The following is a 17,287-nucleotide window of genomic DNA, read 5'->3' on the forward strand; positions in this document are numbered from 1 at the left end:
TAACCCTTATGAGAAGCTGGCAGAGCCTAAATTATGATGAATGTAAATGGTGGGTAGGAAGGACATTTCTATGAAATCTCTTTGAGCTTCAAACTAAGGAAACATTTTAAACACAGGATACTCCAAGCAATTTAAATACCTAATGTCCAGAAACAGGAATTTAATAATGCATTGTCTTAAATCATTGTTAGAATCATTGACTATCAGAGCTGGAAGGAAACTTGATGATCTAGTCTAACCTAATTTTATAGGTAAGTATGTGGGTTCAAAGAATTAAGTAATTTGTCAAAAGTTGCAAAGGTAGTGAATGCCTGTTAGAAGATACTATAACTCAGTTTCCTTAACCCTAGGATACCTACCAACCGCCACACCCATACCCTTAGTAAAGTGTGTGGTTTTAATTGTTACTTCACCAAAAGCATCCTTTGAATCACTCTTTATTCTTTTCTTACACACTGAAGGTCCCATTTCAGTCTCCTTAGCTATTCTTCCACTGTACTTGAAAACATGGTCCTCTCCACGTGCTTTCACCCACTCCTTCGGCTACAATATCTTTACGTAAAAGCATCCAGATCTAAACCTCTAGTCCTGATCTTTCTCCTCACGCTAGATCTACCCTGGACATCTCCATCGGAGTTCCGAAATAAAATAGTCTTTCCTCTGCTGCTCCTTTTACATTCCCTAGTTGACTTAATGGATCATCCAGTTAACACAGGCTAGAAACTCTGGAATCACCTTTAATTGTAGCCTCTCTTATCACTACCTTAAATGCCTCCTGAAGATGCTATTTCCTTTCCATTTTGCTGGCTCAGTCACAGCTGAGGACTACCACTGTACTTATATCCTAATTGGAGTCTCTGCCAATCATCTCTTCCAGAACCAATCTGTTTTCACAGTGCCTTTCAATTACCTTCCTTAAATACACATTGGATCCTATCATAGTTCAAGCTCTCTTGACTTCTTACTTGAGTTAAACAGCCTCACAACTGAGGAACTGTAAACGTTTTCTATAAAGGGCCAGATAATAAATATTTTAGGCTTTGAGGACCATACTCAATTCTGCCAAGGCAGTGCTATACATAATACATAAAGGATAATCATGGCTGTGTCCAGTAAAGTTTTACTTATGGATGTATAATTTTTATGTGTCACAAAACAGTGTTTTCCTTTTTTCCCCCCAACCCTTTAAAAATACAGAAAACGTTGATAGCTCATGGGCCGTAAAGAAGCGGAAGGTGTGCCAGATTGGGCCTATGGGCTGCAGCTGCCACCTCTGTCCGAACTGGCCTTCTTGTCTCCTACAACGACCCTCCACGTTCACTCTCCACACAGCTGTCTGAGTCAGGATCCCAACCCAAAAAGTTGATCATGTCGGCAGCCCTGATTAAAGTACATCAAGAGTAACTCCAGAATATGGCCCACAAGACCCCTCCTCTGGTTCCTCTCCCCTTTCCAGGTTTATCTCTTGCCAAACACCTGATGTGACTGTAGAGTTTATATTCCCTCCCATCTTTATGTCTTTGCATATATTGTTCCCTCTGCCTGGGCTATTCACCCCACCTTCCTCCACTTTGAGGACTCCTATTCATGAACTCAGAAAGCTTTCCCTATCACCTTCAGCTGCAATGCAGAATGAGCCAGTTCTCCTTTATATGTGCTCCTGTGGTAATCTTCACTTCTCTATTTACACTGTTATCACACTCTACTATAATTGCATATATAGATCTGGCTCCTTAGTAGAGTGTGAACAACCTAAGGGTAGGAACTGAGTTTTTTTTTTTCTCTCTGTGTCCAGGGCCATCCAATATACTTAAAAGATAGTAGGTGCTCAATAAATACTTGTTAAATAAGTGAATGTTATATTTACTAATTGGGTCCTTCAATAAATGAATTTCTATTTTCCACTTTTAAGTCCAATTAGACAATAAAGAGAAATTCCAAAAAAGTGGCAGGTTATTTTTCTTTCAGATTGGCCTATGGATTTCTACTCCAGTTTTAATTGTCTTTGCCCTAGAAGATTTGAATCCTTATTTTATCATTACTTTATATCATCTTTTTCATATTTAATTTTAAACTCTGTTTAGAATATGCCACTCAAAATATTTAAATTAAGACTAAATGAAGCACTACCTGTGTGGGATTTATTTATTTCAGCTGGTTTACACTGAAAAAGAAAGACGTGAAGTTTCCCAGCCACACACTTGAGTGTATGAATCAATAAAGAGTGGTGAGGGGAAGCAAACTCTAAAAAAACCCCAAATTATATATCAGAAATATTTAGCCCAACAACCAAGTCACATTTTCAGTGCAAAAGAGAGATATACACAGTTCCTTCCATTTTTTATTGTCAACTTTAAATTTATGAATGTGGATTTTATAAAACATCAATATAGACTAAGTGTAAAATGCTTACTAAAGAGTACTATATTTAGAAAATAGGTAATTAAGTTTTATTTTCTATAAGACTAAGTTAAATTTTGGTAGACTTGTAAATAAAGCTCAATAGGAAAAGCTTTCTATGGAACCAAGTAAAACCGTTTTTCTTAAGAACAAAGGAATTAGTTACCACCAGTCCATTTTCAGCAGTTGCTGCATCTTAATATGCTTTACTTGCAAGAAATGGATCTTGTCAGACAGTACAAATTGGTACTGCACAGGAAAGCTCTCTATGGACTTTGACTTCAGAAATTAACTCTCTGAATAAGACAGAATGGCAAAGGGGACAAAACCAGCATTAATATTTATTTATTGAAGCTCAGCCACACTGAGACATTAAAAGCTGTCCTATTTCTGTGGGTTAGTGGCACTTAGCACACAAATTGTTGGTTCTCAATAGAAGTCTGACAGAGAAGAAGAACTATTAACTATCATGATCAAGCTAAATTCCAAAACTTCTAAGATTAAATAACCATAGGAACTATGTTAACATTACATTCTCAGTTCTACAATGACAATACTCTAAATGGGCATTAAAATAATGGTTATTATTCTGCAGTATTAAGCAATTTTTTCTCATAAAAGTGTTTCATCTCTTGGGATTTTTCCAGATATCACACATGTATAAATGATTTGTTTTCTTTCTTTCTTTTTTTCCTTTCTCTCTTTCTCCTTCTTTCTTCTCTTTTTCTTTCATTGTTTAAAAAGGAAGTTGGCAAACCATTTGGAATATTATCATAACAAAATGTTTTTAACCAAGTTTGATTTTAACAGAACTAGAGGCATCTTAACACTAACCCAAAACTTTGGGAGGTTCACCAACCTCTAGAATATTTTTTTTCTCCAAATGCAGGCTGTTCAAGTGGTGCTTTTCTCCATCTGTTATCATACCGTGCTCAGAATTACATTGTCATATTTAATGTAAAAGGGATCAGTCCCCTTTCATAGTTTAAATTCAACATATTACTATGATTAGAAGACCAGTGTTTTTCTAATTTATGAATAAACCAAATTTTATAAACTTACATGTGTATTTAGACAAAGTTCTCTCTAAAAACTGAGAAACTCTAAGAACTGAACAAACCCAAAGCCTTGATCTGAAAACTGAAAAATTGTACTAAAACTCAAAGGGAAAAGAAACCCATTTATATGGTAATGTGACTTACCTACAATTTCAGTTTAAATTTTTCTCTGTGTATATTTATGTATGTGTATGTGTGTTTTCAATACAGCAAATTGCCCAATGTTTACTACCTAAAATGTCTTACTGTAATTTAGGGCTGAGCTACATGTTTACTAAAGTTTTATGACAATGATGATCACATCACAATATCTCATGATGGAAGCAATGTAATTTGAAACCACGATAGTATAAGCATGCTTATAGTAATGGTTTAAACATGAACAGTGCTAATCAATTTCATCTCTAAATTTTACACCTCCTTAGGACTCAGGTTGCTTATTTTGTATCAGTTCCATCTCAGTTTGCATCTTAGAATGTCTTTTACTTTGTCTCTTTCACCACTGACAGTATCTGATTATTTTCCTAAATATATTCCTCAGATACTTCAGTTCAACATTTTTATTATACACAGAATTAACAGAAGAGGTAGTGTAATGGTAGAAGAAATATGTCATTTTGCTTATATTGATAGAGAATCACCTAAATATTTGAGCACTGTAGATGAAAGGTTTTGTAATATATCAGTAATTCCCTGCCACACTTATCATTCACATGTCTGGGTGTTTTGCTTACCACATCTCCACTTTTCTTAATATGCCTAAAAACTGTGTGTGAATTGAATGACTAAGACTTAACTCTAACAACTGTTTGGAAGCCTGTGGCAAAAATCAGTGGAATGAAATTGGTGCTATGGTGCATAATGGGATTAGGCAGTACCTGGTGAGGTGCAGTTGGTGCTCAGATTTGCCCAGCAGTTCTGTCAGTTTCAGGCACTCCTCTCCGGCCCGGGTTGCCTTCTGCTGCTCCTGTTCCAAGTGCTGCTTGCTTTCACTCAGTTCTAAACTCAATTTCTCTATTTCCTTAGGTAGAGAGAAGAGGGAAAAAAGCATCCTATAAAATATATGCACTTGAATTCAAAATTATCTCATTTTTATTTTTGCCATGAATTTTAATGTGATGAAAAATTATTAGAAAATTTAGGCTAGCTTCCATTTTATGACAAAGGGAATTAACACAGCCAAAACTGCACATTAGTGAGGATTTTTCAGATCGTAAGATTCAGTCTAATTTTAAAAATGAAATGATTAAATGAGAATAGTCAAAATGGATAATCTGCACTTTGAATCTAAGGCTCAGTCCCTTTAAAAAATAATACGAACTTAAAAAGTCACTATTTTTAAAATACAACATTTCTGTTTGTGAGATTAGATCAGACATGTGCAGTGATTTACATCAAATATGAGACTCATTTTTTTAAAAGATACATTTACGGTTTCATTTGGATGTTTTGAAAACCAAATTAGATCGTAAAATAATTTAAGATATCTTTTAGAAAAATGTGAGGTGTAAAAGAAGGCATCATTATGATGCACAATATTATTTGGAAAAAAATAATTTAGGAAAAAAATAAAGCATGAGAACCTTCAAGCGTTTTGAATGTATGACATTTCTGAGCTAAAATAATATTGCATTATAATTGCATTTTAAAAAGGCAACAAAAGCACTCTAAGATTAATAAACATCTAAAATATATGAAAATTTATGATAGTTTATTCTTTGGTCTCAGTATGAAATTATCCTTTTTTTACTGAAACTCAAATATTTCAAAGCAAAAATATGTTACATAGAACATAGTTTAAATAACTTATACATTAAAGTACAAATATTTATTTATTATGGAACATCCATAATTAAAAAAAAAAAAGAAAATAGAAGAGATAAATATTCAGACTACTAAAACAAGAAAAACAAAAAAGGGGAAAGTAAAGGGTTGAAACGTTTTCAAATTCAGCAGAAAGCAAGAAGCAATTTTAATACACAAAAATGCAATCCACTCTTGGAAAACAAAACCATGTCTAAGTAGAGTTTTAAACTTGGTATTTAAGTACATTCTAATTTCCTCATGTCATTACTCAATATTCTGAACAATCTACAACTATATTTAATATATCAGGCAGGATAAACTAAATAATTTATTTTTCTACATTTATTACACTACAAATATTCAGTTTATCCCCATCAAAACTGTACACTACCAACAATATAATAAAACAACTTACTATAAGTTATTTATTTTAAAAAAGCCTAAGTAATAATGAGTATATTGCTTTCATTCAGAGTAGATTTTCTATATCTTTCAGATTAGGATACTAAGTGAAACTGGTTTGTTTAAAATATTTTTAACTGTTAAAGTTATATCAATATATTTCCATTCATAACTAAACATAATTAAAGAGATGGAAAAATATAATAGAAAAGTCTCCTAAGTTTTGTCTAACATTTATGAAATTAACAAAAAAGCAAAGAAATATAGAATTGGAATTATACATTAATTTTAAAATTTCAAAAATTCATTCATTAATTTTTTTACACAGTGCTATATGCAAGAATCTATACTAAATATTATGGTGGACTCAGAGAGTTTCCATCTCTACACTCAGGACTTAACAATTCAGTTGAGTAAATGAGACATAAACACACAAAAAGACTATCAAAATGCAAAGCATATAAAAAACAACAAATGAGACTTAGAGAAAATCTGTGCTTCAGTAGGCCAGATTAGGGATACACTAGCATGGGCAAGAAAAGTGGGAAAGAAGGTAAGGCCACATAAACTCATGGAATGATAGATTAGACCAATTATGAAACATCTTGAATTCTAGATTTATAAAGCTGTATTTTTCTTATAGAGAATGAGGAAAAAATGGTTTAAACAGGTATGCAATATGAGAGCAGAGCTTCAAAAAACTGGATCAATGTGTATGATCATTAAAGATAGTAGAGACTGGCAGTAGGGAGACCACAAAAAGACAGGTGCAATACTCCAAACATGAGAAGTAGAGACACTTAAAACAGAAGTATAAAGAGAACATGATGAGTATATGTAAATATCAATAAAAGGAGAGCTATCAGGAGACAACAAAGAATTTTGAATTGAGAGGATACAAAAAAATGACAGAAATAGAAAATGTATAAAATTCCAAACTTTCTTCAAAAGAAAAGGTGCAAGGACTTCCCTGGTGGTGCAGTGGTTAGGAGTCCGCCTGCGAATGTAGGGGACACAGGTTCGAGCCCTGGTCCGGGGGGATCCCACATGCTGCGGAGCAACTAAGCCCGTGCGCCACAACTCCTGAGCCTGCGCTCTACAGCCCACAAGCCACAACTACTGAGCCCGCGTGCCACAACTACTGAAGCCAGAGCGTCTAGAGCCCGTGCTCCGCAACAAGAGAAGCTACCGCAATGAGAAGCCTGCGCACGGCAACAAAGAGTAGCCCCCGCTCTCTGCAATTAGAGAAAGCCCGTGCACAGCAATGAAGATCCAATGCAGCCAAAAATAAAATAAATTTAATTAATTAAAATAAAAAAGAAAATGTGCAACAATTTTTATAAGAACTTTCCAACAACAACGTATGTAACCTTACATTGGTAATTAGGTTTTAAGTATAAAGCATCTGCTTTCTTAATCTCATGTAATAAAAAGTCAGAGGCCACACTGAAAGTCAGTCAAACATAGAGATAAATAACATGGGCCCAGAAGTCAACACAAATCAGGGTTTCAGACACAGCTCTGGCACTTTGCAGCTCTGTGACCTTGGACAAGTGACACAACTCTTACCAGTTTCTTCAGTCTAAAATGAGAGTGATAACTCTAGCAAGCTCCTAAAACTACTGTGAAGATAAAATGAGATGATGAGTACTTAGCAGAGTGCCTAGCATATAGTAAGAGCTGAAAAAAAGACAGCTAGTATCATTACTACTGATTTTTCTCTGTCTTTCAAGAAGAGCAAAAATATAAGTAGAAGAAAAAGACCTGCCTAAGGATATACAGTTATCACTGTGGACTAAAGAGTTCTTGATTTAGTTCAATGAAATTTCCGGATAAAGTCCTATTCTGGAGAAAACTGAATAAAACTTTATTATAATTTCAAAATGCAAAAAGCATTTTTGCTAGGAAGATGGAAAATTACTGCCTGCTTCTGATCATCTGTGCCAGAGAAACAGCTTATTGGTGCAGATAATCAAAATCAACAAATAATCTAACCAGCTGGACCAGGGCTCAACACTTACTCCCTGAGTCAGGAAAATCTGCCATGGCACCAACTCCAACAGTTAGAAGAGGAATCTCTTGCCAGAAATGCCATACTCCCACTGGCAGGGTAACCCTTTGCCTCACCCAACTAGGTCAAGGCTGCTTCCTTGGCTGTATGTAGTGGCTCAGGGATTAAAGACCAACAACAGTCGTAGGCCAATTGTACACTACTCTCAAAGTACACTATTAACCTGCAATGTACAATGCAGTTTGACATGGCCATCTTTTGGCTAACCAGGCAAAGACGAGTCCAGATAGCTTTACACTGTACCAAAAGATACACTTCAAGTCATGAATGTAACCACAGGAATAACTAAAAGTAGAAACTGTTAAAAGTGCCTACCTCAGGAGAATAGTACCAAGGATGGGATGTGGAGAAAGGGAGACTCATTACTGTTCATTTATAATCTGTAAGGTACCAAATTTTCTTATTAATCATGGTAAACTATATTATAATTATTTATTAGATTTTCTTATCAAAGTAATGTGCCTAATTTAAGTCAAATAGTACACCCATCTCCAAGCCTAATCCTCAGTGGCACACAGTATCCACCCCTGATATTTCTCTTCATACTTTTAAGTAACAGACTTATAATGCTATCCCTTGATTTTGCTACATTAGACACCATCTACTGACTTCCTATATTAAAAAAGGTAGTGATTTAGCTCTCTTATACCACCCAATATACCTACGTCACCCTCCCATATAACAATTTTGGTTAAATCATTAGTCAGTAGTTCATTTACATTATAATGATTTTAGAAATATTATTCACTACTGAGACAAGCATTATTCTGCTTAAATTAATTTTCTTGTAAAACATTTTATTATTTATGTAGAATTAATTGCTTGCTTTTTAATAGTTATTTTTCTAGGTAAGTAACATTTTTCCCCAAAGGTTCAAACAGGTCACTCAAATACCCATCAATAAAATTTTTTCAAATAATGAAACATATCAGATAAATCATCAGTTCCGTTAAATTATTTTCCTAGATATATCCTTCTTGGTGACTTATGCCTGGCCTGGTTGATCTCTGTCTTGGGTTAGGCCTTACCCATGATCCTATTAGAGTTTCCTATTTTCTGGGTTTTCAGTCATCCTGTTTTACAGTTTACTCCCTTTTTTGGTTGAAGTACATTCTCCAGGTAACTTTCACAAGAAAGGTTACATGAATAATACATTTTCAAAAAGTATCTGTATGCCTGAAAATGCTGTTATTCTATGCATATACTTGATAATTTGGCTAGGTATGAATATCTATGCTGACACCAATTTTCATTCAGGATTTTTAAGGGATTAGTCCACTGTCATCAAGATTGTAATATAATTTAAAAGCCCTATGCCATTCTGATTCCTAATACTTGGCCTATGAGTTCCTTTTTTGTTTCTGAAAGCTTTTATAATAATTTTTTCCCTGGAATTTTGAAATTTTACAAAGTTAGACTTTGGGATGGGCCTTTTTTCATGCATTGTGCTGGGTTTTCAGTAGGCCCTTTTCAATCTGGAGGTTTGTCTTCTTTAGTTTGAAGAAGTATTCTTGTACTATTATTTTAAAATATTTTGATGCTATATATTTTAATAATTCCTCTTCTTGGAACTCCTGGACTTTGGTTTTTGGCTCTGTTGAATTGATCATCTAATTTTCTTATATATTCTATTTGTTTTCTGATTCTAACTTCTGAGATAGTCCCTTGACTTCATGTTCCAAAAATTCTATTGAATTTAAGAAAAAAATGTTAGCACAGTTTTCATTTCCATGAGCTATTTCTTTTTTTCATTGTTTTTATATAGCATGCTATTTTTATCTTATTAATATAATATTGTATGTCTCCATTAAAATATTAAAGTATTTTAAATGTTCTCCTCTGCTAATATTGCCTCAGTTTCCTTTTTTGTTATTTACGTGTTTTAGACACTCTATTATATAAGAGGCTTTCTTCAAATACATAGTGATACTTGGCAGTCTCTTCATATTTGAGAATGAAGTACTTAAGAAAAGTTTGGATGAAATGATTTTTGGGTAATGTAATAGTTTAGATTATTCTTCAGCAAATATTCCCTTCTATCACCCTTCCACTGGGATTGGAATACGCTATCTCTCCCCAGTGACTTTGGGCTTAGCCATCTGATTTCACTTGGCCAATGGAATTTTCATGTCTATAATGAAAGCAGAAGTCATAAATATATTTATGTGGTTTGACTTTGTTTTTTTATTCTGGTGATTCTCCATGAGAAAAGCATGCCCTGGATAGCTGCTGCCCCTTTTGCCTGGACCACACAATAAATACATGTGGATCAGAACCAAACCCAAACCACAGCTAAGACAACCCACAACCCACAACCTGAAGCAGAGCCACCCAGTCAAATGCAGCGCAACAGATCAATCATATTCCAGCTGACCTGAAGACCGATGAACATGAGCATAAATGATTGCTATTGTAAGCCATGAGTTTCTTCAATATAAAATAATTGACAAACCACTCTTAAGGAACAAGGAGTGCTACAACTGTATATCATCTTAGAATTTATTTCATTTTTGAAATAACTGCATGAAGCATACAGGGCAGGTATCCTTGTTTATACAAATAAGAAACTGAGGGTCAAAAACATTGAATGATTGTCCAAAGAAGTAAATCTAAGTCTTGAACCAGATGTACTGACATTGCTCCTCCATACCATACCATAAATTAGACAATAGCTTTTAATCTTTTTCTTTTCTTCTCTTTTTAACCAAGATCCATAGTAACAAATCCATTTTACATCACAATTTAGAAACATGCACACTCTCCCACATATATGTATAAATGTAACTATCATTTCATAAAACAATATTAATCCTCATTATATGTGAAACACTCAGACATTTCCTATTCCTTCTTATTTTATTCCACGTTTAAAAAAAAAAAAAAACTTTTGGTTTCACCCCATAAAATCGATTTCATGATGCTACAATTTAAAAAGTAGGGAAGGAGTCAAGATGGTGGAGGAGTAGGAGGCGGAGGAGTTCACCTCTCCCCACAGATGCATCTACAAATGGACAATTCTCACACAGCACTGGCTGAACACTAGCAGAGGACCTCAGACACCTAAAAGGACAAGAAAGACCCCTGTGTAACTGGGTAGGACAAAAGAAGAGGAGAGGAAGAGGGACAGCTCCCTGGGGGGAACCTGAAGGAGAGGAGAGGGTCCCGCATCTGGGGAAGCCCCCTCACTGGCGGGGAGATCAGTTGGGACAGAGGGGAGCATCGGGGGCTATTAGAGGAGAGCACAGCAACTGGTCAGTGGCAGGCAGGACAGAGTGAGACCTACACAGATGGTCCGTACCCCAGCCTGAGATGTGTGTCCGCTGGTGCAGACAGGACCTGGAAGCTGGAATGTGGGGTTTGGAAAGCAAACCCAGGAAGAGGACTGCTGTAGGCTGCGAGGAGACAGCCTGAGGGAACAGGAGTGAGGCAATCCGCAACTGGAATGCTTGTGGAGGAAACCCTGATGGCCATAGCCGCGAAGCACCATTGTTGAGTGACACGCAAGGGGCGGGGCCGCCATTGCAGCCTCTCTCCCCACGCACCGGCCCCTGCCTCCATGGGCACTAGGAAGGGCTCCCGCCCACGGTCACCTGCGACACGAAGCACCCTGTCCCCCCCGAGGTCATCTCTCTTGTGCATGTGGCCACAGGCTCCCCCACGCATCCGTCCCCACCAGAGCTCCCCCGACCCAAGAGGCTGCAGCCTTCTCCTCTGCTCCCCGTCCCCACCACAGCGGGCACTCTCACGACCCTGGCCACTGCCGCCTCTGCTGCCCCTCCTCGCCGGGGCGGACTCGTGTGCTCCAGGACAGCCTCGGGAGCAGACCTCTACGGGGCTGGAACCACAGCCAGGCCCCAGGGGCCGTGCAACTAAGGAAGAAAAGCTGAAATCTCTCCTCCCTGCCGCGCAAACCATGAATTGACACCGCCCCCACTGGCTTTGTAAACTCAGTGCCTACAGAACATCTGAACGGACATCCAGTGCTCCTGCAGCCATGACGGGTCTAGCTTTAGCAGCTGTAAACTTTGCGGGCACAAATACATGGGGGTTGGGCCAGGCCAGAGTCTGAGCTGCTCCCATAGCATCCACAGCGGGTCCAGATTCATGATTACTGCAGTCCTGGGACCTGACTTCAGTGGATCTACGCTGGTGGCCTGGTGAAAACAACGTCTGAGAGACACCAGGGCCAATTGCCGGCATACCCACAGTTAAGGCGGGGCCGAGAGCAGTGTCAACAACAGTGTAATCTGAGAGATCGCAAAACGGGTGAAAGGCGACACAACAGAGCACAGCCACAGGTGAACAGGTCCAGAGAAGGAATACTCAGTGGCTCCCCTCCCAGTGAGAGTGCTCCAATCCTGCCCACCTCACACCGCAGATCAGAAACACAGCTAAGAAACAGATCTGGGGGCCTCTAGTCCAACAACTAGGGAGCAGACCCCACGCCTGACAGGGCAGTGACAACCACAGAGCAAAGGGGAGGCCCTGCTCAATATCCAGTGCAATCTCTGGTCACCACAACATCAGTCATACCTCCTGTAAAGGGGATAATGGCCAGCATACACTGAGGAAAGAGGTGGCAGATATGTATACTAAAAATAATCCTCACAACAAAAAAGCTACTATACGCCAATAAAATGGACAACCTAGAAGAAATGGACAAATTCGTAGAAAAGTACAACCTTCCAAGACTGAACAAGGAAGAAATAGAAAATATGAACAGACCAATCACAACTACTGAAATTGAAACTGTGATAAAAAACTTCCAACGAACAAAAGTCCAGGACTAGATGGCTTCACAGGCAAATTCTGTCAAACATTTAGAGAAAAGTTAACACTTATCCTTCTCAAACTATTCCAAAAAATTGCAGAGGAATGAACACTCCCAAGCTCATTCTACAAGGCCACCATCACCTTGATATTAAAAGTAGATAAGCTATCACAGAAGAAGAAAATTACAGGCCAATACCACTGCTGCACATAGACGTAAACATCCTCAACAAAATACTAGCAAACCAAATCCAACAACACATTAAAAGGATCATACACCATGATCAAGTGGGATTTATCCCAGGGATGCAAGGATTCTTCAATATATGTAAATAAATCAATGTAATACACCACATTAACAAACTGAAGAATAAAAACCATATGATCATCTCAATAGATGCAGATAAAGCTTTTGACAAAATTCAGCACACATTTATGATAAAAATTCTCCAGAAAGTGAGCATAGAGGAAACCTACTTAGACATTATAAAGGCCATATACGACAAACCCACAGCAAATATCATTCTCAATGGTGAAAAACTGAAAGCATTTCCCCTAAGATCAGGAACAAGACAAGGATGTCCACTCTCACCACTTTCATTCAACATAGTTTTGGAAGTCCTAGCCATGGCAATCAGTGAAGAAAAAGAAATAAAAGGAATCCCAATTGGAAAAGAAGAAGTAAAAGTGTCAGTGTTTGCAGATGACATGATACTATACATAGAAAATCCTAAAGATGCTACCAGAAAACTACTAGAGCTCGTCAATGAATTTGGTAAGGTTGCAGGATACAAAATGAATACAGAGAAATCGCTTGCATTTCTATACACTAACAATGAAAGATCAGAAAGAGAAATTAAGGAAACAATCCCATTTACCATCACATCAAAAAGAATAAAATAGCTAGGAATAAACCTACCTAAGGAGGCAAAAGACTCAGCAAACTATAAGATACTGATGAACGAACTCAAAGATGACACAAACAGATGGAGAGCTATACCATGTTCTTGGATTGGGAGAATCAACATTGTCAAAATGACTATACTACCCAAAGTAATCTACAGATTCAATGCAATCCCTATCAAATTACCAATAGCATTTTTCACAAAAGTAGAACAAAAAACTTTACAATTTGTATGGAAACACAAAAGACCCTGAATAGCCAAAGCAATCTTGAGAAAGAAAAATGGAACTGGAGGAATCAGGCTCCCTGACTTCAGACTATACTACAAAGCTACAGTCATGAAAACAGTATGGTACTGGCACAAAAACAGAAATATAGATCAATGGAACAGGACAGAAAGCCCAGAGATAAACTCACACACCTATGGTCACCTAATCTATGACAAAGGAGCCAAGAATATACAATGGAGAAAAGACAGTCTCTTCAATAAGTGGTGCTGGTAAAACTTGACAACTACATGTAAAAGAATGAAATTAGAACACTACCTAGCACCATACACAAAAATAAACTCTAAATGAATTAAAGACCTAAATGTAAGACTGGATACTATAAAACTCTTAGAGGAAATCACAGGCAGAACACTCTCTGATATAAATCACAGAAAGATCTTTTTGGATCCACCTCCAAGAGTAATGAAAATAAAAACAAAAATAAAGCAATGGGACCTAATTAAACTTAAAAGCTTTTGCACAGCAAAGAAAACCATTAAAAAAATGAAAAGACAGCCCACAGAATGGGAGAAAATATTTGCAAATGAAGTGACTGACAAGAGATTAATCTCCAAAATATGCAAACAGCTCATGCAGCTCAATATCAAAAATAATAATGATAATAATAAAGCCAAACAACCCAATCAAAATATGGGCGGAAGATTTAAATAGACATTTCTCGAAAGAAGACATACAGATGGCCAAAAAGCACATGAAAAGATGCTCAAGATCACAAATTATTAGAGAAATGCAAATCAAAACTACAATGAGGTATTACCTCACACTGGTCAGAATAGCCATCATCAAAAAATCTACAAACAATAAATGCTGGAGAGGGTCAGGAGAAAAGGGAACCCTCATGCACTGTTGGTGGGAATGTAAATTGGTACAGCCACTATGGAGAACAGTATGGAGGTTCCTTAAAAAAATAAAAAGAGAGCTACCAAATGATCTAGCAATCCCATTCCTGGGCATATATCCGGAGAAAACTGTAAATTCCAAAGGATACATGCACCCTAATGTTCACTGCAGCACTATTTACAATAGCCAGGACATGGAAGCAACCTAAATGTCCATTGACAGAGGAATGGATAAAGAAGATGCAGTATATATATACAATGGAATATTACTCAGCCATAAAAAAGAATGAAATAACGCCATCTGTAGTGAAATGGATGGACCTAGAGACTGTCATACTGAATGAAGTAAGTCAGACAGACAAATATCATATGATATTGCTTATATGTGGAATCTAAAAAAAGGGTACAAATGAACTTATCTACAAAACAAAAATAGAGTTACAGATGTAGAAAACAAACTTATGCTTACCAGGGGTTAAGCAGGGGAGGGACAAACTGGGAGATTGGGATTGACATCTACACACTACTATATATAAAATAGATAACTAATAAGGACCTACTGTAGAGCCCAGGAAACTCTACTCAACACTCTGTAATGTCCTATATGGGAAAAGAATCTAAAAAAGAGTGGATATATGCATACATATAACTGATTCACTTTGCTGTACGGCAGAAACTAACACAACATTGTAAATCAACTATACTCTAATAAAAATTAAAAAAAAAAAAAAGAGAGTCACAGATGTAGAAAACAGACTAATGGTTACCAAGGTGGAAGGGGGGAGGGATAAATTGGGAAATTGGGATTGACATATATACACTACTATATATAAAATAGGTAACTAATAAGAACCTACTGTATAGCACAGAGAACTCTACTCAGTACACTGTAATGTCCTATATGGGAAAAGAATCTTACTGGATATATGTATAGGTATAACTGATTCACTTTGCTGTACAGCAGAAACTAACACAACATTGTAAATCAACTATACCCCAATAAAAATTAATTTAAAAATATAAAAAATAAAAGTAGGGTATATTTCTGATTATAAACTATATATATATATACTTTTTTTTACATCTTTTTAAATAGGATTTATTTTTTTTGAGAAGTTTCAGGTTTACAAAACAATTGAGCAGAAAGTTCAGAAATTTCCCATAAATCCATCTCTCCCTCCCACATAAAGTTTCCCATTATTAACATTTTGCTTTCGTGTGATACATTTATTACAATTGATGAAGCAATATTGACACATTATTATTAACTAAAGCCCATAGTTTCTATGAAGGTTCACTTTTTGTATTTCTTTGACTTTTGACAAATGCATACTGCCATGTATCCATCATTACAGTATTATACAGGATAGTTTCAGTGCCCTACAAATCATCTGTGCTTCAACCCTTCTTCCTTTCCCTTAACCCCCTGGCAACCACTGGTCTTTTACTGTCTCTATAGTTTTGCCTTTTTCCAGAATGTCATATAGTTGGAACCATACTGTAACATAGTCTTTTCAGACTGCCTTCTTTCATTTGGCAATACACATTTAAATTTTCTCTGTGTCTTTTTGTATCTTGATAGCTCTTTTCTTTTTATCTCTGAATAATATTTTATTGTATGGATGTAATACAGTTTGTTTAACCATTTACCTACATCTTGGTAGCTTCCAATTTTAAGGCAATAATAAATAAATCTGCTGTAAACGATCTGTATATAGGTGTTTGTGTAGACATAAGTTTACAACTTATTTGGATGAATACCTAGGACTACAGTTCCCAGTTTGTATGGTAAGACTATGTTTAGCTCTATAAGAAATTGCCAAACTGTTTTCTAAAGTGGTTGTACCGTTTTGCATTCCCACCACTAGTGGGTGAGAGTTCCTATTGCTCTACAATCTGGCTAGCATTTGATGTTCTTACTGCTTTGGATTTTATCAGAAATGTATTTTGCAATTTTTTTCTCCAGTCTGTGATTTGTCTTTCATTCTCTTGATAGTGTCATTTGCAGAGTAAAAGAAAAACTATATATTTTATATAAATTAAATAGAATGAAATAAAGAATTTCATTAAGAGAAGTTCTATTATATACTTCTCCTGATTTCCTGCGGAAAAAAATCTTAAGAAATGAATGCGAAACCCATTTAAAAAATGTTATGTCATCTTAATCCTGAAGGATAACCTTACTTGGAAAGAAAAGGTAGCATATAGGAACTATTTTAATCCAATGGTAGTGATTTATCCCTGCTACTAAACATTATGTGACTTAAAAATCATTTAATAATCATTAATAGAGGGTAATTTATTTGTATACATAAGGAGAAAATGAGGAGAAAAGAAAAAAATACTACAGAACAGTAGGAAGACTGGAACCCTTCCTTGCACAGTGAGAAAGAAGAACCTGTGGTTTTGAAGCTGAGAAAATTTGACAATATGAATTTATCACTCAGAACCCAATGGATGAATTCATAGAATATATTTAGAAAAGTAAAGTGGCATATGATATTGAAAAATAAAACATAACAATCTATCACTTGGGAGATAAACAATAGTTTCTATCAAGTTCTGTGTGGGTAAAAAATATGTACTCATTAGAAATTGAGTATTTACCCCCTGACACTTTTATTACCTCCTAGATATTAAGAATGATTTTATCAAATCATTAATAAGGTTTTGTCTGGAGCTACACTAGCTACCTGTGGCTATTTAAATTTAATTTAATTAAAATAGAGAATGTAGTTGCTCAGTTG

The 17,287-nt window shown here is 36.2% G+C and overlaps 1 protein-coding gene across 5 annotated transcripts in view; it reads right to left on the reverse strand.

The window, feature by feature from the left end:
- Positions 1–17,287, reverse strand: part of SDCCAG8 (SHH signaling and ciliogenesis regulator SDCCAG8) — a 261,877-nt gene that overhangs the window by 119,945 nt on the left and 124,645 nt on the right. For all 5 annotated transcript variants that reach the window (XR_009008858.1, XM_007182438.3, XM_028166594.2 and 2 more), the window contains exon 13: positions 4,337–4,479. Coding sequence is in view for 4 of the 5 variants with exons in the window: in XM_007182438.3 (XP_007182500.2) it covers positions 4,337–4,479 (143 nt within the window). In the remaining variant the exon portion in view is untranslated. The remainder of the gene's footprint in view (positions 1–4,336; positions 4,480–17,287) is intronic.

Source organism: Balaenoptera acutorostrata, chromosome 1, assembly GCF_949987535.1.
Source record: "Balaenoptera acutorostrata chromosome 1, mBalAcu1.1, whole genome shotgun sequence".
Lineage (NCBI taxonomy): Eukaryota > Metazoa > Chordata > Mammalia > Artiodactyla > Balaenopteridae > Balaenoptera > Balaenoptera acutorostrata.